The following is a 23640-nucleotide window of genomic DNA, read 5'->3' as shown; positions in this document are numbered from 1 at the left end:
TAAGTTAGGTAACTTTTTATTGAAATTATTTTTAAAGGTATAAAACTGACATTTTATGGTTACTTTTGCTTTTCCATTGTACCCTATTCTGTCCATAATGCTAATAGGGATGGATGATGTACCGTAGCTGCAGCCTCTGAGGAATATTTACTGTGTTCATGAGGCCACAGATCTCATGGCTGCTGCTTCTGTCCCCAGGTGGGAGCACTACGTGACACTTTTTCCTTCCCCCCCCCCCCACCATAGCTGCACCAAAGTAAAATGCGCAGTTCTAGATTACCGGGTTACCACTCTCCATTGATCTACCTGCATAACTGCATGGAAAGTCACTCTGTATCCTGTCTCTGGCAAAATGAAGAGTTAAAAAACACCCCTCCATCACTGCAACACCAGCAGTGATGGGGGGCATGGAAGGAGCAGGGGCTCCTGATTGGTGACAGAAGTGCCTCTGGCTCACCTACATGCACTCTATAGTCAGCTGGATCTGTACCATGAGTTTGGCCACTAGAATAATTATCCTTGACAGACTGAGGTTGTTTCATATGTCTGCTCAGATCAGTTACGCTAGGAGATTTGGTGAAAGTAAGTGTATCAAGCTAAATTACAGCCTTCAGACAGCAATGTGACTGTACGTAATACAGGTGAAGTGTACAGGTTCTGAGGATAAAGTAGGCTGAGTCAAACACTATACATCAGTAAAGCTAAATAATATGGAAGGCCAAGGAAGAAAAGACAGCACAAGTTTCTTGTCAGCAATTAGATATAAGTATGCTTCTGTGGAGAGTTCACTTTTTTCCTCCTCATTCTAATAGGTGTCTCTTATATAACCTGAAGGAATGGAGACAGCTCCTTCTTATGGAAACTCAAAGCAGTTAAACATACCTATTGATAGAACTTGCTCACCTCCATATGATTGTATTGACAAGGAGTTATTACATTACCACGTCAGGTACTGTACACACACTTAAAGGTAAAGAGCTCTCAGTTTTAGCATTTAAGCTATGACCACTACTATGAATCCCATTTAAAAATTGTTGACTACTCTGTTTATTATTCAGTACTAACAATACTTTACATGGTGGTTATCTATATACTATTTTGGTACTTAGCCAAACCATATCTAGAAAAAAAAAAGTTCCACAGACCAACACATTAAAAGTACTGCCGACTGTTCCTTTTACACCCAAGAGCATGAGTTTCCTGCAAGAGTTGAAACTACATTTTGAACGTGGTTTTTTATTTAGAAATTCCTGAAAGGATAGTACTGTTTATTTGTTCCACAGCTTTATTTACAAGTCAAGTAGAAAGGAATCGAAGAGGCTTTTCTAAAACACATTTTTAAGTGATGCATCCTTTTTCTGAGCACTCTAAGATTCAGAAATAATAGTTTCTATATACCAATTCATGTTCAAGTGTCATTTACCAGTTAAGGACAGACTGCAGACAGAACAATCATTAGAGATACCTTTATTTTTTATTAATGACATTGATCACTGTTTTTCCACGTGCATGTCCTCCTTCCAATTTCAGAAAGGCCTTTGGAACTTCAGAAAAAGAGTAGACTTGATCGATAACTGGTTGGATCTGCAGAATAAACAAGAAGAGTCGTTGCGTTAGGAATAGAATGATCTAGCAGATCACGAGCCCTCATATCACCTTCACATTCCAAAACTGCATAAAGAAAGGGGAAAGTTTTTATTACCTTTAAGGCAGAGCTGCAAAACTTGATGTAATCCTTAGCTTCTAGATTTTTCCAAGGACAGCCCTGCATGCAGTGTAGGAGAAAGCTTTCTACAGCTGCCTGCCCAAGTATTGAAAAATCTCTCCTAGCACAGTTAGAAGCCGTAACCTGGGACCCTAACAACGCAGTCACCATGCAACGCTGTAAACCTACAAGTCTGTTAAAAGCTGTCAGACTCTGTGGTTCAACTTTGTTGTCTAAAATGAAGTGAGGAAGAAGGTGAACATTTTTTTGTCTTATTCCCAAGCTGTTTTTTATGTTACACAAGAATTTTCAAGGCTCAGATATTTTAAAGATGCCTGTGAATCTAGTACCCTTCTGCATCAGTATGTCTCAGTACCTTTAAAAGACTTGGCTACAACTGAAGTACAGAAATCCACTAGCATTTGTTGCTGAATCATTTAGACACACTTAAAAAACTCAACCACTGTGTATTCCAATATACATAGATCATTAAGCCCAGCTTGCATCAATTGATATTTTGACATTAATTTTGTAGAGTAGCCTTCTGGATTGCTTCAGTCTCATCTCTAATAATGAAGGTGATATTCACTATACTGTTCCCATCTTTAACTCAGGAGCCAGAAAACCCTTCAAGCATTTTATTTTAAGACAATGTAGTACACCTATGGAGGAAAAAAAAAAAAATCTGCTTCTGAAAAATACTTCTCACTACTGGTCCAAGAGAAGTCACCTTCTCTAGCATCAAGTGCTGAGCCATCCTTCTGGAGGCCAAAAGATCTGTATACACAAGTCCTCCAAACACCCTACCTGAGGTGGGTCTCCTACCATAGCACCCCTCACATCAGTTTGATGCATGCTCTTGCATCACTGCACTGATCCTAATGCTCTTATAAGAGAAAAAACACTAGATAAGTCTGCAGCTAGCTCTTACAGAGATCAGAATTTAAATAAGTTACCCAAAATCCTATTTATTCTGCTAGGAAAAAAGTACTTGTTAACTGTATTACTGAAAATATCTTCAGGGTTTCCCTCCCCCCCCCCCCCAGATGCTAGCACAAACTATCTCATGGCATTCTTCAGAATTTGTAACTGCTCTCTCCTGCTAAGACATGCATTGCTTTAAATAGAAAAGGAGTAAAATAACTGTAAGGAGTTGACTAATTTGCCAACTTCAGTGACAATGCCTTCTTTTAAAAGCTCTACTTTTACCAGAAGCAGGGATTTGTTTTCAGACATGCTGCTTAGAAGGTGAATGTGCACCACTACCAAGGAAAAGTTTTCTGTATGTGCATATTTTCCAGTCAGGACCCTGACAACCTAACACCTGCCACAGCAGCTCAACAAATGCCATCTAGCAGCCACCAATGCTCACACGGACACATTTTCTCATCTTTGTTCATTTTTTTGTTGTTCATAGGCAGTACCCTATCTTAAAGCCCAATTATTGCACTAGAATAATTGCTATTTTTGGTTATGTGATAATGCAAGTTGTCAATGATTAAATTATTACACTGCAGTATCTCCTAATCTTGTCACTATGATTTTGCTTTTGAGTCTGTCAGGGCAAGCCTAGCAGTTGTGTGGAACTTTATATTACATAAAAGCAGAATTAAGTGAACTCCTTCAAAGAAAAGGTTAGAATTAGCATTTGATTCACTACGAAAGCAACTGTACAAATAAATATTCACTTGCCATGCTTCAGGGCACAAGGCTGGCTAATTTCTTCCCGTCGTTCAGCCAGGACAATCTATATAGGTAGACCTCTAGCAAAATGAGCAACAAGTATGAGAAAGATGGTGCATAACACTTTCTGCAGGTCAACTGGGGAAGAAACATAAGGCAGAAATGGCCAAGTTGAAAAAAAATAATAATGGCTGGCCAGCACCCAGTGCAGAATGGAAATGCTTCCTCTGGCATCAGCAAAGTCATGGACATGGACTCAGAGCAACAAAAGCTCTGAATGAGGTAATGTCTTTGGGTAAACTGAGCATTTGAGTAAACTGCAGCTGCTGTGACTAACAGCAAGCGGAACGTGCTGCCGATCAGCAGTGACTCTTCAGGAAGACCAACCGTTGCCTTAATAGCAGAAGCGTGGGGAAAAAAAGAAAAAAAAATCAGTAACTCCATTGAACCAAGCACAAGCACGGTACTTGTACAAGCAGTTATTGTTAACGGCAGTTGCATGCAAATCTTTGCTTCAGTTGAGAAAACAGGAATACAGAAACTCAGCCTGCTGGAACATGGACACAGATGACCCTACCAGGGTAAGAGGCTGGGAGGGGAAGGGAGGGGAGGAGAGGTGTTGGAGGAAGAAGGCAGTTCCGTAGCCTGGGACCGGGAAGCTTTCAGACACGCCATAGTTGAGAAAAGGTGAACAAGAAGACTATTACATTTCAACATCCTGCTACCTTCAGTCATTTATCATAGGCTGCAGCTTATAACACTGACAGAACTACATGCATTATGTCCTCAATGTATTACATAAAGTTCAAAGCATCACGTTTGAAAAGCGGTGACACAGGGGATCAGAGGAAGCCTGAATTCAGTCTAACAGTTCAAAACACCATGTGTACTGCAACCACCAAACACTCAGAGCTCATCTGCTGCACTGATGTAACCTCTAGCACCATTTTAACACTGGGTTTAGGCAATGCTATGAATACTGAATTGATGATCCTGACAATCTAGAGCATTAAACATTTTATCTGGCTGGCTGATCAGCCCCATTGTTTGAATAACCCTGAAAGGGCTGACCATGTCCCAGCACAGTGATTCACTCAGCCTTTGCCATAATCCACTGACTAAGATAAAATTTCTTCCTGTGAACAGACAAACAAGTAGGGGAGCGTCTGCTGTTTGTTGAATGTGTGATAATAAATGGAGATTAACAGGATAATAAAAACACTGCCTATTTACAGCCACACATCAGTTCCTTGCCAGAGGACACCTATTTGTTCAGGGAAAAAGGATTAAACTAAAGTCTGGGAGAGAAAGGATTATACACACCCGCACTGAAATGTTTATCTGAAAACAGATTGAGGCTGAAAGATAGTTTCTTCCTCTTCATTCTCTCCAACGCAGAACATACTATAGAAATGAATCTCAGGTCTCTCAAAATGAACTCATGTGTTTGGAAAAAATAAAAAGAGCAATTGCTGATGCTGATAAAGGCATGAGCAGCATACTACAGAAAGCACTGAAGTGATATCCACAGCCATTCCTGCTCTGAATACAGCAGGCTGTGAAGAGAGGCAGGCAAGAGTAGACTGGTCAGCAAGAACACATTTCTCCCACTACTGGCAAATTCAAGCCTTCCCTTGGAGGCTTCCATTACTGTGCTAGCAAGGTCCTGGTTTGAATTTATTAGCAGGGAAAGGAGAGAAAAACCATTAAAAGGGAACGAAGATGGCTTTGACCCTCATATTAGCAAATTGTTCCAGTTAGTTTGGAGCTGCTTCCTACCACTGGAGGGAGAGCAAGAGCCTTGACATTATTGCAAGAAGACCCAAACTCACAGGTCATATAAAGCTTAGCTCAAGAAGGAACAAAAACAAGTCCCCTTGCTCCAAGGGCAGTGACAGTGCATTGGCTCTTCCCTGTGCTTGTAAAGGATGATTGTGTCAAAACTGCAGGGCAGCCATGCTTTGCAGAGGTGCCTCCCTCCCAGCTGCTGCCTCCCAATACACGTGCTAGTTATGTCTTGGCCGTAAGTCTGGTCATGTCCTTTGCATGTATATTGTATGCATATCCTTTGGAAAAGGGTACTTGCACGTTCACACAGTGAGAGCAGAAATGTGCTCTGATAGATCTCAAAATCCTTTTGAGGTCTTTTTTAATGGAAATGACTATCCTGCCATTTTGGCTAGCCAAGTAGAAGATAAAGGCTCTCCTCCAGCAATGACCAAGCACCATGCCCAACTGTGCTGTAAGCGCAAGGTACAAATGCAGAACTTGAAACTCTTCAACCTTCAATGTGTCTCCTTTGATGACAATGAGAGGTTGGCACAGCAATTTTTACAAAGAACAGTCTCTTTCCTGGAACTAAACATTTAGTTATTTATGCAGCACTTTATAGTCATCTCATGGAAAAAAATGCTAACCTTTAGGATACCACTGCTCCTGCCATTTCTCCCCTTTAGCTGAGCATCTCCCTTCCTGTTACATTCAAGTCCCACATTCCTTGGGTCTTAATCCTACCCCTTTCTTCATCCTTCCCTTCCCATAAAATGACATGCAAGAATGTGTGCTGAGTTTCATATTGTCATCAATAAGTTTTAGAGTCAACACTCATGAAAAACAAAGATTAAGGGAATTTCCTGTCCTCTGGAATGGCCGGCTCTAGTCACATGGCCTACGGATAGCTTTGCAGCTGCAGAGTACCATTTTTAGATGAAATTATATTTCAGAGAATATGCACATTTTCCGAGAACACATCAAGGAGTTCAGGTACTTGGTACTTCTGGCCCAGAACTCAAGTAACTATTCTAGAAGTGCCTAACAAGTAAAAGCAATCAAATACACAGATAAGGAGAATGGTGCAGTGGTTAAGACACCAGAATGGAAGGCAAGAGTCCTGGGACCTGTTCCCACAGTCCTCCTACAAACAACTGTATTAGGGAGTTTTGTTTGTTTATGCATTCTCTAATATCAAGCATGCAGCAACAGTCCACAGTAACATGGGAGTATTATTCAGGACTATTAAAATGTTAAGAGGCAAATCCCAGTTAGGCAGGCTATGGTTCAGAGGGTGTAGTGGGCTTAAAAATTTCTTGTTTGTTAACTGTCCCTGGCAGAACAGCCTCAACAATACAGTGAAGAGTAGCAAGAAAATGGAACCAGCCCAAAAGTGTAGCAAGTGCCAGGCTAGTCAAGAGGAAGGCTTCAAGGGGAAGAAAGTTCTGGACTTAGTCACCTGCTGAATTCTGCTAAAAAGCTATTAACCAGCAGAAAGAGCAACCATCTGTTCTGGAATCCTCCAGCAGCCGTGTTCATGGCAGCTATATTGCTGCTTATGCTAGAGCTGGTAATTAAACCTAACTGGGGCAACACCACCATACGAACAAGACAGAAGAGTCTTTAGGACAGTTATACTTCCTATATATGCTTTCCTTCTTCCTAAGTTTGCTGATGCTTCCCCTCCTAATTAAAAAAAAAAAAAAAAAACAAAAAAAAGAAAAAAAGAAAGAAAGAAAGAAAGAAAGAAAAACTTTCTGCATGACCAGTATCTTCCCAGGTCTCAGCAAATTAAACTCAGATGAGCTGTTTTATTGACTCCACACTTCACTGTTGTGCTGTAATTGTTTGGATGTAGTTCCCACTTACACTAGGAGACTGGAGCTCAGAACACTAGTACTGACCTTCCACAGAATATGCAAAACATCAAGCTGAGGCAATACGTTTGATTAAATACCTAGTTTCTGCTGAAATTTTTCCAGACCGCATCATGGTTTATGGGAATATTCAAACAAAACCCTATCTCTCTACAGTGTGCAAGATTTCCATTAATCTTGTTCACAGACATTTTATAATGTAATTACACTGCATTTTCATTAAGATCATGAGCAAGCTAAATCATTTAAAAAAAGAGGAGCAGATGTGTTTTAATAAAAATCACAATATGTTTTTTGGTGGCCATAATGAGATGCAGATAGAGGTTCCTCTTAGAAGAGATAGGACTGAACAGTCTCTTTGGCAACCTCTCCTTGATCAACATCTCTGGGCTCTAGCCAACAAACCTGGCAAGCAAAAACACTGCAACAAGAAGGCACAAAACTGAAAGGGGGCGGGGGGGAAAGAGGTTTAAGCTTATTAATTTTGAATGAGAAGTAGGACCCTCTAAACCAGGGCAAGGGGCTAAAGGGAGTGAGGATCTTTAATCAATTCAGACATCTATGTCTAGAATTCTTACTCCTTTTATAGCCAGGAAGAGTAAAAGAGGCACCTTAAATTTTAAGAACTAGCAAAGGCACAACCATAGGGATAAAAGCTGGAATTTCTGCATGGAGGGCCACATCTACACATGCCAGATTTGCAGAATATTCAAAGACTCAAAATGTTACATTAGCTGTTTGATATTCATACTACACATATCAGAGAAATTTGCAACAATTGGGCACCAAAGGCCAAGGAAAAATTATTTGCAGAACCATAACAAGAAAAGAGGGAAGCAAAACAGTACACACAGGTCAGAATACACAGTCCAGAAGCTGTGATACTCTATGCTAGCAAAACAAAGGTAAATCATTTTAAATTATGGCCATCCAAACAACTCAAACCCCAAGTAATGTCGAAGTGGATGACTATATTCATTTGTGTTGTTTGCTTCCTGAATAGTGAAGACTAGCAACAGAAAACAATCACATTCTACATTTTAACAGGAAATCTCAGAGATCATCATCCAAAGATGAATAAATGCATTAGCCTTCATTAGCAGATAGAGAAATCAGAGGACAAAAAAAGTTATGTCCATATAGGAAGAAGGCAGCAGAGCCAATGAACAGTGCCTTGTCTTCCAATCCACAAAAACAGGCCTCCAAGTCCAAAGCATCTAGTGTCTTCAGCAAAAAGTATAACTGATATTAGAAAAAAAAATACATTAATAAAGTCATGCAATTGTTTCTCTTATGTATGTGCTGTAAAATTTACCTAGAAAGGAAATGCAATACAGAGAATGATATATTCATTTTATGATCGCAGATTCCACTCCTTGCCTTAGCCCTCCTTCTGTGAAACCAGCTTTCACCTGGCAGCCCATCAGATGCAACTTTGCTCAGAAGGAGAGAGAACAAGCCAGCAGAAATACTGCACACATACGCTTATGGCACATTTAAAAAGTACTGAATTAAAATGAGAATTTCAAACTTCTGTTGGGCAGCACCATTAACCTACACCCTAACATGGCCCAGCAGGAGCACAGGACATACTTAGTGCCTTTACTACATCAATGAGCTTTTTGAGCCTGCCTTCCTCTACTAGGCTTTATAATAGGCGAAGTGGTCAATTACAAGTCACAGATTTTCTAAAAAACGATGCAGCATATATGAACTTGGTATATTTTCCACCAAGGACCAAGCAGCACATAATTAATAAGAAACAAAAAGTTAAGCACTAAGCAACCAGCAAAAAACCCAAGACTATCAGTGTTGGGTCCACAATACTAATCACAAACACATCAAACTAGTCTCTGATGAGCCGTTCAGATTAATCTGGCAGTAGAGACCAGTGATGATGCTTCAGCCAACAGTCTGCCAGGAAATTTAAGTCCTGAACTAAAGGCTCTGTTGATTTTAGTTGTGTTCAGATTAGAACCTTGTAATTCATAAGGAATGTTCTGTGATGGAAAGAGGTCCCTAGCTTCTGACATGTGCTTTATCAGCTGATTTGATGAAGTCCAAGTTAAGCCAATCCTTATAGGATAATAATTAACCAGCAGAGTACAACCTGCAGTAGGGTCATGGTTATTAGAAAATAACCAGTATCTCTAAGATGTGACAAGGAAATATTTGTTTTCTCCTTCCCCTCTACTCTGCCAGCAAACTCTCAGCCCTTCAGTCTCACTGTTATCTCTTAGCAAGATCTCAACAGCAAGACAAGAAGACAAGAAGAAAATAGCTCAGGGGAGGAGTGGGGGGAATAGCACTATTTTTACAATCCCCAGAATTGCGTTAATGTGCAGGAAGTTACAAAAGGAAAATGATTCTCCTTCCTTGCCATACCAGTTCCTCAAATCCCTTCCTTCTCCTTCCCATTAAAAAGGACTGTCCTACATAAAAAAGAATCTGTTTAAAAAACAAATTTCCTTGCTGCAAAGCTCATCTGTGTGATAACCAAGCATCTGTGAAAAAAAAAATGCTCTTTTTGCTAATTCATCATCCACCATTACTGCTTTCACAAAGGAAGACCTAACACACTAGAACAGATCTGTGTTTACGAAAAAAGGACTAGAAGAAAAAAAAACACTAACAAATCAATATAATAATATCTGCTTCACAGGTATGTTCTTCAAAGGTTCGCTTTATGCTTTATATAATAGCATCTCTTTAAACCACGAGCTTTTTTTAATTACCCTCATTTAAAGTAAGTTTCACTGATCACAGCTGAGAGTCCTCTATCATGACTTTCCCAAAAAAGCCCCTCTCTCTTTTTCAGGAGCTCCCCAATTGCTCTCATATTCACATCTCACACAGATTAAGATGTCTGTAACAGAATGCACAATTCATTGAAATTTTAAAGGAACTAAATCTGAGTTACTCAAAACTGTATTCACTGAAAACTAAGAAGTTCAAGCACACTTTGCTCACTTCCCCAAGTCTTCTGGTTTCACTTTGTTGGGTTTTCTTAAACTCTCATTTATTATACTCTAATTCAAACATCAATAATTATTCACCACTTATGGAAAATAATGATGGACCTCATCCAGTAGTTCTCCCCTGTCCTTTTTCCAAATACCCATTCTTCTGAATGTATGATCCATCCATTTAAGAGAATGCCTGTGTCTGGAGAATAAAAGTCATCCTCTATTAACATTCATCTATATGAACATGTCACATCTGAGTTTCATACAATACTTTTGATAGCATAAGGGGTTACAGCATTTTATGGAATAGTGTAAAACACTGCTAGAATAATGACTATGCAGATAAACAGTCTGACATTATGACTTGTTTTTGCAGACACAGAATAAAAGACTAAGCAAACATCTTTATCCTCACGATCATCTTACAACAAAAGGTACATCAGGACATTCATATATGTATGACGTACATTTTAAATGGCATTAGAATTCACCTGTCCAGATTACTGGGCAGATGAATACCGATTAAGCTCTATCTCTATTGCATAAACAGATGTTTCCCAAGAAGCTTTCATGGACATATTCTACATTACTGTTTTGCATACAAAGTAGGAGTAGAACACAAAACAAGTTGTCACTGGCTAAGAATCAGGACAAATGGTAAGCACAAAGACAAGGACATTTCTGTTTTAGTCAACTGTAATTTGGTAAAGTGTGATTGGATGAGATCAAAGGACAAGAAACATTTTCTAGGGTTTCTTTCTAGACCACAGATAGTGCCTAAAGCACTGGACATATGTCAAGCACAGCAGTGTAAAGCTGTAGCCAGGAATATTCTTCACTACAGCTTATTTGCTGCTACGATCTCTGTTTATGAGCAGGTTACTTTTTGGGAAACACAGACTTTCCATTGGTTGTGTCAGCAGCACCATGATGACAACACAAGGTAGGAATGGGTGAATTTGGGAAGAAATTTACTCTGGTCACCAGCACTGAAGAGGCAAATACAAGTAATCAGGCCTTAAGCACGACAGAAATTATTTATTTTTATCCAAACTGTCCGACATGGTGCCCAGACAAAAAGGAGATGAACACTCAAATTGTCTCTGAGAAATCTAAATTTTTCTAAGTGCATACAGATTTTCAGTACAAGAAGGCCTGAAAACTCACATACTAGAAATAGCAGCGGTTAGGGCCAACTCTTGCTGCTTCTTCTACTTAGGCAGAACAAAGAAAGATTAACAGCAATTGTCCACATTCTCTACTCTGGGGATTTTGCCAATACGAAATCTTCCAAAAGAGAACACTGCTAGGACCTACAGCACCACATATTCCACTAAATGAGCAACCAATTGCACACTCTCACAGACATTTTACAACAAGCTGAAACCTGAAATGATCAGAAAAGCAGTAATATACTTGCCATTTCATGACCTTCCCCAGAAGTCCACTATTCAGAGCTTCCCAAAAGCTTACGAATGCTCATAATATTCCAAGTCATCAATGTGTGCTAAATGAGCACAAGCTTTATACTCCCAAGCAGTGAAATAATGAAACGCAAGATTCCCTTTACCACTCTGCCAATGCAGGTCATCTACAACCTGCAATAATCTGAATATCCTATTTCTGTGTACTTTATGCACGGGTCTCTTGATCATCCAGGCTAGGGCATTTTGCATATGCAGGAATATACAGTCATGTTCACTCTGATCAAATGAACCATACAAGGCCTCTAAAAACACATCATTTTTCAACATCAGAACTGATGCTAAATGATTCCAATTGGTACAAAAAACAAGCACTGACTGTTTTTTCCTCATAACTGAGCTTAGTTTTTAAAAAGAAGTAGGGCAGAGAAGGGGACGGCAGAATGATTTTATGGACTATCAACACCTAAATTCCACACAAAAGGCCAAAACTTAAATTAGAATGAAATGACAAAACTGGAGCAAGCCAATTCTTAACTCTTTTTCCTCGTTGTGAATCTCGTAACATTTTATTCCTTAGTTGTGAATTATAACATTCTAAAATCAAAGCAGTACACCTTTCAGCATGAAAACCTAAAATAACTATTACTGACATACCTTTCCAGATTCAACCAGTTCTGCTATTTCATCCAAACATGGGCCACTTGGCATAAAAAATGCCCACCGATAATGGACTCCTTTACATAGATGCTGCAAGAAAGAGATTGCAAATATTTAAGTTATGAGAAGAAATTGAAATGGGAACTATAAGTAGTGACATAAAAACTAGGGAAGTATTTAAGCAAAAACATAGAAATAATTTGCTAGTGTCTGAAAAAAAACGTCACCTAAGCATGTGGATTAAATGTACAGACAGGGGTGTTATATTACCACAATAGGATCAGGGTGAATTTGTGCCTAATTGCACAAGTCAGCTAGTTGAGAAAAACAACGACCTTGTCTCTGCAGCTACAAATAGTGGTGTTTCTTACGTAAGATAGAAATGGTGCAAAGCCATATGTTTATACACATTCACAGAGAGGCTGAATAAACCCAGCAATGTGACATTTAGAACTTTCCACCTGAGTGTCAGTGATTAAATTTTCCACCATCACATCTGCCAGTCATCACCATCTGGTGATAGCTGTAAGCTCATGTGAAAAGCATTTTAGGAAGACCTCATGAGTACAAGCACCTCCAAGAAAGTCATTATAGGAATAAAAGCCTTGATTTTTCAAACACAACTGACATTTAATACAGGGCATACAATGCTTCTCATCATGGAAACATGCAAGCCGTTGCACTGAGAAATATAGTTACATGATTATTTCCAGGCTTTTCCTTTTGTTTTTGAGCTTTCATCTGAAAATATGACTGGGGGACGCAACAATCTCACTTTACCATGCCATCACAAGAATACAAAATAGCACATAGATTTTGTCAAATACCTTTACAGTTTTGGAACCAATAGTGACTCCTGTTTGTAGCATGCCATCAGCCACTCCTAGTCTGTCCACATTGATTAAGAACGGTGTTATTAAGGTAACATACGTTGCTCCTGACCATTTCTTCAGGAGATCTACAGCCCACTTCTCAGTGGATCCACCAACGTTATCTAGGATGAAATCAAACCTGCAGACATGTAAAGAACAGGCTTAAAATCATTAAAATATGGGGAAAACAGATCATTGTTAAGCTAATCTATTCTAGAAATTGGCTGTAATTTACATTTCTACTTGTCACTGCAATGCATTAAAATAATCTGCCTGCCAGAAAGTAGAAAGAAAGTCTGAAGACCTTCAACTAAACTGTACAAAGGTAGTTCAATTAATAGGTTATTGCTCATTCACTGCACAGCAGACACAGGCTACGTAGATAACTTAAACCGTTCTTAAACATCAGAAGACTCTTAGATGCACAATTATATTCTCTAATTTGTTTAACTATTTCTAGAGCTCCATCTCCTCAGCGCTCCCACTGAGGCTGCTGGGACTGTCTTGAGATCCAGTCCTAGACATTTTAACAATATATTATGTGTATGCAAAAATAAATAAATAAATAAATAAATAAAGTCAGGACTCACGCTTCGATTAGGAACATCTCCTATTCATGTTTTGTTCACATACAAGTCAGTTCCAGAGGTCAAACATACATAAACTATCCTACCAAACCCTACCTATCCCAACTTTTCTGCAACCCAAGTTCCCAGCTTCACTTTTAAAAGTCTTTTTTTTAATCTCCCTATTTATTTGGGGGCTCTTTTGCCTCCACAAATCTAATTAACTGACTTAATCTTTCAATGAAATCCGTGCTTGGGATATTCACTTGGCAAACTACATTCAAAAAGTGCTTGGATGAACTTGCTTTAGAAAGTAAGGCTTTAAAATGGGGGGGGGGAAACTGAAAACAGAGAGTCTGACTAGAGTCAAGCAATCAAAAGCCAAAAGGACTGACTGCCAACTCCACTATCTCAGTACTTAACAACATAAATACTTACAAGGGTAAGGTTTTAAGCTGCTCTTCCAAACTTCCAGATTTGTAATCAATCACATCATCCGCTCCAAGCTCTTTCATCAGAGTGCTGGCATCATTAGAACAAACTGCTGTCACATGAGCACCCCAGGCCTTCACTAGCTAAAAGTAAGCACAAAAAGCAAAAAAAACCCAAGGTTTAGTAAAAACAGGATACCTTAAAAAGCCAAAATCTCATTACATCTATATAACAAATAAGCACCTTTAAAAGGAGAGTGGGAAAACTGTGTTCCAAACCAAGACATCACATATCCCACAAACAAAACACGGCTAAAACACCACTATTTTAGGGGTGGGGTTTGGGTGGAGGGGAGAGAGGAGAAGTTGGTGTGTAAGGCTTTTATTAAATGACACTTACAGATACCAGGTCTCAGAATAAACAGAACTTCAAATAAAAGTCTCAGTTTGTCTTCTGAATTTGGTAGCTTGAACAGTAGCTCTTGGTTAGCTGACAGTCTACAAAACCGTCACTAGATTTAACCATTCTAGAGATTAAAAAATTTTTAATTCCTATCAGCTGATTAAATATTTCACTGTAAATAACTTTCCTACTACTAAAAGCAGTAAGAAAAAAAAGAAAATCATCTCTGTTTGACTATAGGGAAGATGTCATTATCTTCTAGTACACAAAACTACAGCAAAGTAAAGGATTCTTGGTAATTATTTCTCTGTAATCTATTTTTTCCTTCACAATAATCTAAAGTAAATGTCAAAAAAGATTAATTAATTTGTTTTACTTAGGTTAACTGCAGGTAGAAATCACAATTAGTCAATAGTTGGCTCAGCCTTTTTATCAAAATCTCATTTAGATACCTGCTTTATCATGGCTCAGACAAATAGTGTATCACTAAAAAATCTCCTGTGGCCCTCTTAAGACCATTATGTTTATAGTCTAGTAAGATGGAAAACAGGGATGCAATCATCTGATTTGTACATTTTTTTCCTATTCTGAAGGGAAAGATGTTGTAGAATGAGATGACATTGATTAGCATCCAAATCCCCAAATTCAATGAAGGCATGAAAAGAGGATGTTCCACAATCATAGAACCACAGAATGGGTAAGGTTGGAAGGGACCTCTGGAGATCATCTAGTCCAACCTCCATGCTCAAGCAGGGTCACCTAGAACATGGTAGACAGGGTTGCATTCAGGCGGGCCTTGAAGATCTCCAGAGAAGGAGACTCCACAACCTCTCTGGGCAATCTGTGCCAGTGCTCCGTCACTCTCGCAGTGAAGAAATTCCTCCTCATATTCAGGGAGGAACTTCCTGTGCTTCAGTTTGTGCCCATTGCTTCTAGTTCTGTCGCATGGCACCACTGAAGAGAGTTCAGCTCCTTCCCCTTGATACCCCCCCCTTAAGGTATTTGTAGACACTGATAAGATCCCCCCCTCAGTCTTCTCTTCTCCAGGCTAAAGAGGCCCAGCTTTCTCAGCCATTCCTCATAGGGCAGATGCTCCAGTCCTCTAATCATCTTTGTAGTCCTATTATTTTTATAATTACTATTATAAATCCTGTTATAAGCTATAAATGCTATTATAATTAATGGATCAACAAAAACACATGTTGATTCTCCAAAGTTTAGAGCTACTAGAATGAAGGAAAACAAAAGGGCTGGGGAATGACAGCAAAGGAAAATTAATCCACAGATTATACACACTACACTTGTGCACCTTACCTTTGACATCTGACCACCAACAACAGATACAGATATTAACATACAAAGGAAAATTGCAACTGCAATCATCTACTTTTTCCATCAGATTTTCTACTTGCACATCAAGTTTTTTTTAGATTTTTGGAGTTGAGCAGAAAGTGGATTGAAAGATAATGAATACAGACTAAATTTCAAATACACCAGTTACAAATTTCCTGTACCCAAATACCGAAATGTGATCTTTTGCTACCTGCGCTCCCAACACCCTTCTTTGAAGCTCCCTGCTTCCTACCTTATGCTAGTAAAACATAAAGATGGAATGGAACAAACTCAAAATATTTTACTTTTGGAGCTCTGGCAGATTATTCATTAGCTTGCTATTTAACTATCTTTTCCCTCAGTTTCCTTCTGTCACATTTTGTTCATGCTGAATAATTTGAAGGCACATCCTGGGCATGCCACAGTATATTACCTGTACAGCAAAAGTACCAACTCCTCCTGAAGCTCCTAATATTAATACTCTGTAAGAAAAAAATAAAATTTATAAAATAGTTCTCTAAATAAATCGAATAATAAAACAATTCCATTATATATTCTAATGCTTCTTATAAATCTCAGACATCAAATTACTTGAAGCAAAAGATTGTACTTGTCATTCAAAATGACTTAGTGGTTGACTCTTCAGACACTTGCTAATGTGACGTAACATTGCTCAACTTGTTTTTAAGACCATTATCTCAGCCCAACCAAAGAGACTTCCTCCTATGTGCCTTCCACTAAATCCAGCCAGTGAAGCTGTCAGGCAGTAACATTTATCACCAAGAAGTCCTGTCAGAAGTCCATACTTTCCCAAGCAGAATTGCTTAGGTTGGGACAAAATCAGTTAAGACTCTCTCTGCCCACCAGACTTCACTGGCATTGCCTGTCGTATTTCCTAGGGAAAAATCAGGTTCACCAACATTTTACACAAATTGGTACTGTCTAAGAGAAAAAGCAGTTTAGTATCACAGTATTTAGAGAGACCATGAACTTCAGAATATATGGAACATAACGAAGAAGCCTCACCATAAATAAGTTTAAGTTTTACTAAAATAAGGTACCTGTCTCTTTCTTTATAAGAAAAAAAAAAGGCAATAGAATTTTGCTAGTTTCATAGATTTCAAAAAGACCCTGTAAAATGCCAGGTTGTGGGAATCAGTAAACAAGCAAGAAAATAAAGGAGTCTGTTACCAAATTATTAGTGAGTTCCTTTTCACTACATAACTCACAGCTATCCTAATTTCATAAAAATGAACACAGTTTTAAAGGTATGAGAACCTTACCTTCAGCAGTGCAATCACTGTTCAAAAATTCCATCCAGGTATTTTTATTAAATAGCTAAACTTCAAAAAGGAAAGTAGTAAGAAAGTTTTGCAACTGAAGCTACAAACAATTCAACAAGTTTGGACCCATTTGCTAATTCCAGGTCAAAAAGGAACATTCAAGATGAAGTCTTCGCATAGGGCTGTGGAACATCATGTTTCTCAGAACTTCAGTTTTCGAGCAAAATTGCAGTATCTTCAAAAGCAGCTAGTGTTCCTGTTTTAAGTCTTTTTTGCTTTTAGAACGCAAAACTGTACTGTACAACCTGGTGTCTCAGCTTACAAACACTCTTTGAATTAACTTAAGAGACTTGGTTTTGGCCACAGTACCCATTTTAATATGTTTCTCCTTAACTGATCAGATTCTGTTCCCTCCTATTTCACTGATTTAAACAGCAAAATTCAGAATAAAAATTTGAAATCTAATGCCTGCCACTGTTCAGTCTGCCAAAATGTACTTATGCTCAGAACCATGCTACCAACAAAAGATGCCTGAAGCAACATTTATATTTAATTTTATCTACCAGAAGAACAAAGACAGGTTCATCTCACTGACCCTAAAGTTTGCTCCCTTCTGATGGGGGCACATGATTCAACTAAGTATCTACTAATACTTAGCTGAACCTTTCCACCTTCAGCACACCCTAAGTCCCATATGATGCTATAGCACTTCAAATGACCACAAAATCGGCAGATGTCTCCTGATGAGTACACCATGGGATCTGAGAGCTTAGTGCTTCTCCGTGTACCCTTCTCTGAACTATGGCACAGCCAGAAACTAGCACTGGAGAACCAGGGCCTGTTTCAGCCGTGCCCACCAAGCAAGAAACAAGAATGGAGGAGCACAGGAATGAACACTAAAATTTTCTAGTCTGTAAACAACACACAATTTTCAATGACACAGCTGCATGTGTATAAACAAAGTACATCTCTTGCCGTCAAACATTTGCTTGCCAAATCCTATTTGATGACATCAGTAATGTCTTCTTGGGGTTTATTCTTGTTTTAGCAAGAAGTATATACCCTATCAAGATGGGCTACATCCTACACTCACTTTTCACTTCTCAACAGATAAAATGATGAAACAAAGCACAGACTTTTTGAAAATATTTTCCTGGGGTATTGTATCATTCAGATTTTCATTGTAATAACATAAACCAAGAAGAGATGTTTAATAGTTTACAGTAACAGAAACCTAATATATTTCCTCCTGGCATTCTTATATGTATGAAATATTCAGTCAATATTTTTATATAAAGTTTTACTTAATATTAATGTAAAAATTATCAAGAACTCTTCAAACTGCTCTATTTTTTAATCATGTTCTTTGTGAATACAGCAAGACATTTAACACAGCTATTGTTCAAGGAGTATATCCTTCTACTGAAAGAGGACCCTCAGAAATATGAGAAGCCCTCCAAGTGTTTTCCACAGAGAACTTCAGAACAGCAGTCATTAACATTTTGAATAACAACAGCATTCACTTTTACCGTGTGCAAAAATATTGAAATAAATTACAGTGATACAGGATAAAAGTTAAGAAATGTCTAGCAAAGTAGAAGATATCAATTCAAGCATTCTTCAGGTAACTATGGAGCCATGAAATTTGTAAAAACTGTATCTGCAAAAGTATGTGCAAATGCAGTAGCTACTCTTGTCAGATCAGTAAACAGTCAGATGTTGCACTAATGAAGAATATTTCTGGTTAGCCCACCCTTCCACCTTAAAGTGGCAAAGAAAACAATATACAGCAATAGAAAAATCTCACTGTTTCTAAAATGCCTTAACACTGTAATAAAGTATCAGTGAAGTAGTTTTCATCAAAGGTTACACTCTCTTTCAAAATAAGACATACTCCTGTGTGTATATACATCCTTCTACATAGCTATATACATATACCTACAAAAAACAAAAAGACCAACATAAAATCACGTATGTGGGTACCTTCTTACCAATTAGATGCTAAATTGTTTCAAGAAACTAAAAAACACTATGTACATTCTTGCCCTATGAGATTGTTGCCTTGAAAGACTGACATAAACTTCACAAAATACTCTTTTGCATAGCCACTTTAGTGTGCTACATATGCTTATATACACATATGTAGTGCACTGCATGCTTATATATGTAAGCATGAAAATACATACATATGAATATATATATATCTTTTTATATATACATATATTTTTTTCTATTTTCTACAAATTTTTTTTCAAAAGGACCTCCACATAAGCCATTCTCTGTTGGTTCTGAAATCTAAACCTTCAAGATAGGAAACATCATAAATTTTTAAACACGTGAAAATGTTTTTGTTGATAGAATAATTAAATATTTGTTTGAGAATGTAAAAGTCAATGTTAAATGCAAATGCAGTTTACATTTCACATTTAAAAATCTAAACACTTATGTGAACATTGTAAAGACTTCAAAAAAAGATTAGCTTATTGATGTATCTTTAGGTTAATTATATTTATATGGTAAAGGTAAAATAGCAAAACACAGCTTGAACAGCTTGAATACTGAAGAAATAAAAAAAGAGATAGTAAATGTAGAAATTTATCACTAGCTGCAGATTAACTCAAAGTTGTCCTGCAATTCATTTTCTCAAAATATTTTTTATCTTTAGAACAAACATTTGATTTATATTTTCATGATGAAATTTACTGGAATATACCAACACTCATTCACTTAAGTATCTTTTAAAGATGCGGATGAAGACTTTCAATAAATCTAGTGTCCTTTGTGATGTGTTGCATTACAACACCAACCCGAAGATAAGAAGTCAGACAAACAGATTCTTAGTATGCAATCTTATTTTATGATCTAAACTTCTGATGCAGGTAATAGTTTTAATGATTATTTTTCAATTCTATTATTTTTACCTTTGCCCTTCTTTCCATTCTGAACATTTTCTATTTCCACAAACATCTAAAGGCCAAAATAACTGCACATTTCAATTATCAGGTGAAAAATAGTATCTGCTCCAATCTTTCAATACATTCTTCCCCCTGTGCCATCCACCTGCCACTATCAGATTAATAGGCTGATAATAAAGCCACTTTTTCTACCTGCTTTGGCTGCTAGTCTTGAATGTTCTCCTCTTCTCTTTTGCCTTTCTGTTCCCATCAAAGTTCTGGCACACAGGCCAAGTAAGACCTAGTCACCTTCTTATTTTTCCTAAAAGCATGGAGTACCAGTCTGATCCAAATGGCCCGGAGCATGCAGGAACTAAGCAATCAAGTGAACCACATTTCTGTGGACAAGTAAACTTTTCTGAGTTGCCAAGGTAACTCAGAGAAAGGATATATTTGGACAACTGGCCTAGCTCGCAGCAAAGTCAAGTCTCCATAAATTCCTAGGGACACCATCCTTTAATTCTCTATATAGTCAGAAGAGGAAGCCTGCTCATCAGCAAGTTACTAGGACCACTTCAGTCAGACTCCTGGGCTGAATCTCCCTCTGAAGGGCCTCTCTCAGTAGTTGAGTAGACTGAACCTAGCACCTTCAGGCCACCTGACCTTTGTGAATGTCATGGTACTGCAGTCTTCATCGCTGTTAAGATACATCTTGTAAGTTGCTAATCAGTATAAAAACAAAACACTAAGCTTTAGCACCAGAACTAGCTACTTACCTTTTCCCACTACAATTTTTGTCATTTAGTCCTCCAACTTTGTTAATTGCAGACCATGCTGTGAGACCTACAAAGGGTAAGGAGGCAGCTTCTGTGTGACTGAGACACTTGGGCTTAAAAGACACCTGAAATAAGACCAATTGTATCCAAGTCATAGAGCAGATTCTGTGTACCACTGAAATACTTAAACAAGCTTTACCGAATTGCAGACCATGTATTCCACATTTTCAACTATCTTGATTATCCATAATTAGCAAAAGACTGTAGATCAGTTTAAGCATTAAGATATAGTTACTTAAGACATTGAAGAAAAAAATAATGCCATTATTAACAATTTTAGGTTTTGTCTCTTGGCCACATTTTTGAAGGTTTACCTCATTTCCACTAGCTACAACAAACTCTGACAAAGTGCCTTGTTTCCATGGAGGAATTGCTGCCCATACCTAAAAAACAAAAGGAAAACAATTATCAATTTTTGCTACTTTACATAATAGTTATCTACAGAGAGAAGCTTCCTTTATGAAAGAAATCTTTACCCAGTTTGCAAAATGTCTTCACTATTGCTTATCAAATACAGTTTACCTTTTTTATTCCTCAAAAAAGCAAATTACTTCCACAGAAGGAAAGCCTAGATTAGTGGAGCAGGAGGGACAGTAGGGGAAGGAGGGAGAACAAAATTCATTATACTGATGATGATAAGTTCAAAGTGAACCATACCAGGGTTTCTGTGGGAGTTGAAAAATCATTCTCTAGTTATATCAAAGTTCTTAATAGCAAGTAACTTGGTGGTGGGGGGGGGGGAACGACCCACACACATAATCCCTCTTCCTGTTAGAATTCTATCTTCGGTCAAAATGAAGCAGCATCTTGAGTCTGCATAGTTACAAGTAAATAAAATCCTTCCTTTCTGCCACTGAAATGGACCAAGAATTTAAAAGTGAAGTACCTTGCAGAAAAAAATTGGCGAAAAAGGGGTTTTTTTTTTTTAAGAGAAATAAAATAGGGAAGAAAGCATTCCAGAGACCTGATCAGTTCATGTTATACTTCAACTATGCTCTTTTAGAAAAAAAGAAATTAAGTTATATCACCTCATCTCCGGGTTTGAAATAAGACACACTTAGTCCACATTCCATAATTACACCAGAGACATCTCGACCAAGTGTCAGTGGAAATTCATTCTCCATACTATTCAGTTTCAGGGGATCACGCTTCATATTTAATGCAGTGGCACCATAACCACCTATAAGACATGAAATGAATCATAACATCTCGTTGTGTTTTCATTTATTTACTAGACAATTCCAATCAGAAAGCACCATCTGTATCTAATATATCTAATTTTCAAAGTATTCCTCATTTCTACAATAACGTAGGCATGCCAAAATGGAACTGTATTGAAATTTTACAGATTTAAAAAGCAAATTTGCTTTAAAGGGCAAATTTTAACTAACATATTTCTTCTTTCTTCCCTCATATAACACACAGTATGTGTAAGAATACAAATCACTACAATTTAGCAAGTTCTATCATGATCTTACCAGACTCTATACAAAGTGACTATTTGTTATAAAAACATCAAATATGTGGTAACACTGCTATTTTAGGAAGCCTGTGGGAAATGTTCCATCATCCAACAACATCGCAGGACTCCAAAAGAACTCCAAGCTTTCTATTCACCTTTTCATATAAAATACCATAAGCATTGCATCATGAATATCATTGTAAAAATTAAGGAATATATTCTAAGAATATTAACTCTTATCCAAGAAGCAATAGCTAAATGGTGTGAACGTCTAGAATTATGCACATACCTATTCTGATCAGCCTTACAAACCTGTACTTAGACACGTATGGCCTTTTGAATGTTTGAGGAAGTCTGCTTGCTTCGTTATGGTAAAAGGTATGTAAAGACACTTCGAAAGCTGGATGAAAACACAGTTTCTTCCAAATAATCTTTCACTGACACAAAACCCAAGTTGCGACCCAGTAGTTCAAGTGAGTCTTTCAACCAGAATCCTCAGACAAGGAAATACTGCATAATCAAACCCACAACTGTATATAATTAAAAGGCTTTTTAAAAAATAATTTATTAGAGATCCAAAATACAAGCTACAGCTTTAACAGCAGGCTTCACACAGATATCCAGAAGGGCTGCTGAATATAATTTGATACATAAGGTCACTTCTCAATATGAAACGTAAGATCTTCAATAACAGCAACTTCCTTCCTGTATTTCAAAACTTGAAACCGAGAACAAATTTTGATTAAATATGTCAAATACAAAGAGCCAACCAAAGGTACCGACTGACAACAGCTGCCACCTCAGGAAGATGCAAGGGACACGAGAGCGAACATCGTGGTTTGGACCAGCTTGCACAGGCTGAGTTTGAGCTGACCTTGAACTCCAGCCTCCCTGATTTTCACAAGATGGGGAAAATGCGGCATCTCTCCGGGGAAACGCTTCTCCTTGGAAGGTCTAGTCTCTTCATCAACAGAGCACTAACCTCAGGCTCAGGAGAGCAGCACCCGGACGGCGGGGAAGGGGGAGGAAGCCAGGCAATCAACCCCACCGCCCTTCTGAGCCTGCACGAGGCACGGAGGGCAGCGGCACTTACTTCTCATGCTAAGGTCTATGGGGTTCAGGCTGGCGGCGTGCACTTTGATCACCACCTCGTTGGGGAAGCGTATGGCGGGGAACGCCATGTCCCTGGTAAAGCGCAGCACCTCGTTGCGCCCGTACCGGTCAATGACCCAGGAGGGCATGGCGGTTCGCGCCGCCGCCGAGCTGCGCAGCCCGCGGCCCGCCGCCGCCGGCCTCGCCCGCCGCAGCGCGGCGCCGCGCAGCCCCGCGGCCCCCCGCGCCAGCATGGCCGGGGCGCCCTAGCACCGCCGCCGCCCTCACGCACCGCCGCGGGCGGCCGCGCCGCGCCGCTCCGGTACGGGCAAGGCCACGCTCCGCCGTACAGCGCCCCCACCCTCCCCGGCGACTCCCGCGGCC

General features: G+C 38.7%; 1 protein-coding gene across 1 annotated transcript; it reads right to left on the bottom strand.

Moving 5' to 3' along the window:
• Positions 1-1451: 1451 nt before the first annotated feature.
• Positions 1452-23525, bottom strand: RTN4IP1 (reticulon 4 interacting protein 1). Its single transcript, XM_062570993.1, has 9 exons — positions 23258-23525; positions 21731-21882; positions 21017-21085; positions 20643-20767; positions 16123-16171; positions 13962-14098; positions 12913-13096; positions 12083-12175; positions 1452-1584 (listed from the first exon to the last, which is right to left on the bottom strand). Exons 1-9 carry the CDS (start codon positions 23508-23510, stop codon positions 1468-1470), a joined length of 1179 nt encoding a protein of 392 aa, XP_062426977.1. The 5' UTR covers positions 23511-23525; the 3' UTR covers positions 1452-1467.
• Positions 23526-23640: the final 115 nt, after the last annotated feature.

The sequence above is a fragment of the Rhea pennata genome, chromosome 3 (genome assembly GCF_028389875.1).
Source record: "Rhea pennata isolate bPtePen1 chromosome 3, bPtePen1.pri, whole genome shotgun sequence".
In the NCBI taxonomy this organism is placed as follows: Eukaryota; Metazoa; Chordata; class Aves; order Rheiformes; family Rheidae; genus Rhea; species Rhea pennata.
The sequence above is the reverse complement of the archived record's forward strand: the minus strand, read 5'-3'. Positions and strand labels throughout refer to the sequence as shown.

What these genes read in the sequence shown, in the direction of transcription:
- RTN4IP1 (XM_062570993.1), bottom strand. Translation starts at nt 23,510, where the DNA reads ATGCTGGCGCGGGGGGCCGCGGGGCTGCGCGGCGCCGCGCTGCGGCGG. An exon ending in CATAGACCTTAGCATGAGAA is followed by an intron (nt 21,883 to 23,257) that starts GTAAGTGCCGCT and finishes CATGTCTTATAG; the next exon opens with GTGGTTATGGTGCCACTGCA. An exon ending in AAAAATTGTAGTGGGAAAAG is followed by an intron (nt 16,172 to 20,642) that starts GTAAGTAGCTAG and finishes TTTTTCTTACAG; the next exon opens with AGTATTAATATTAGGAGCTT.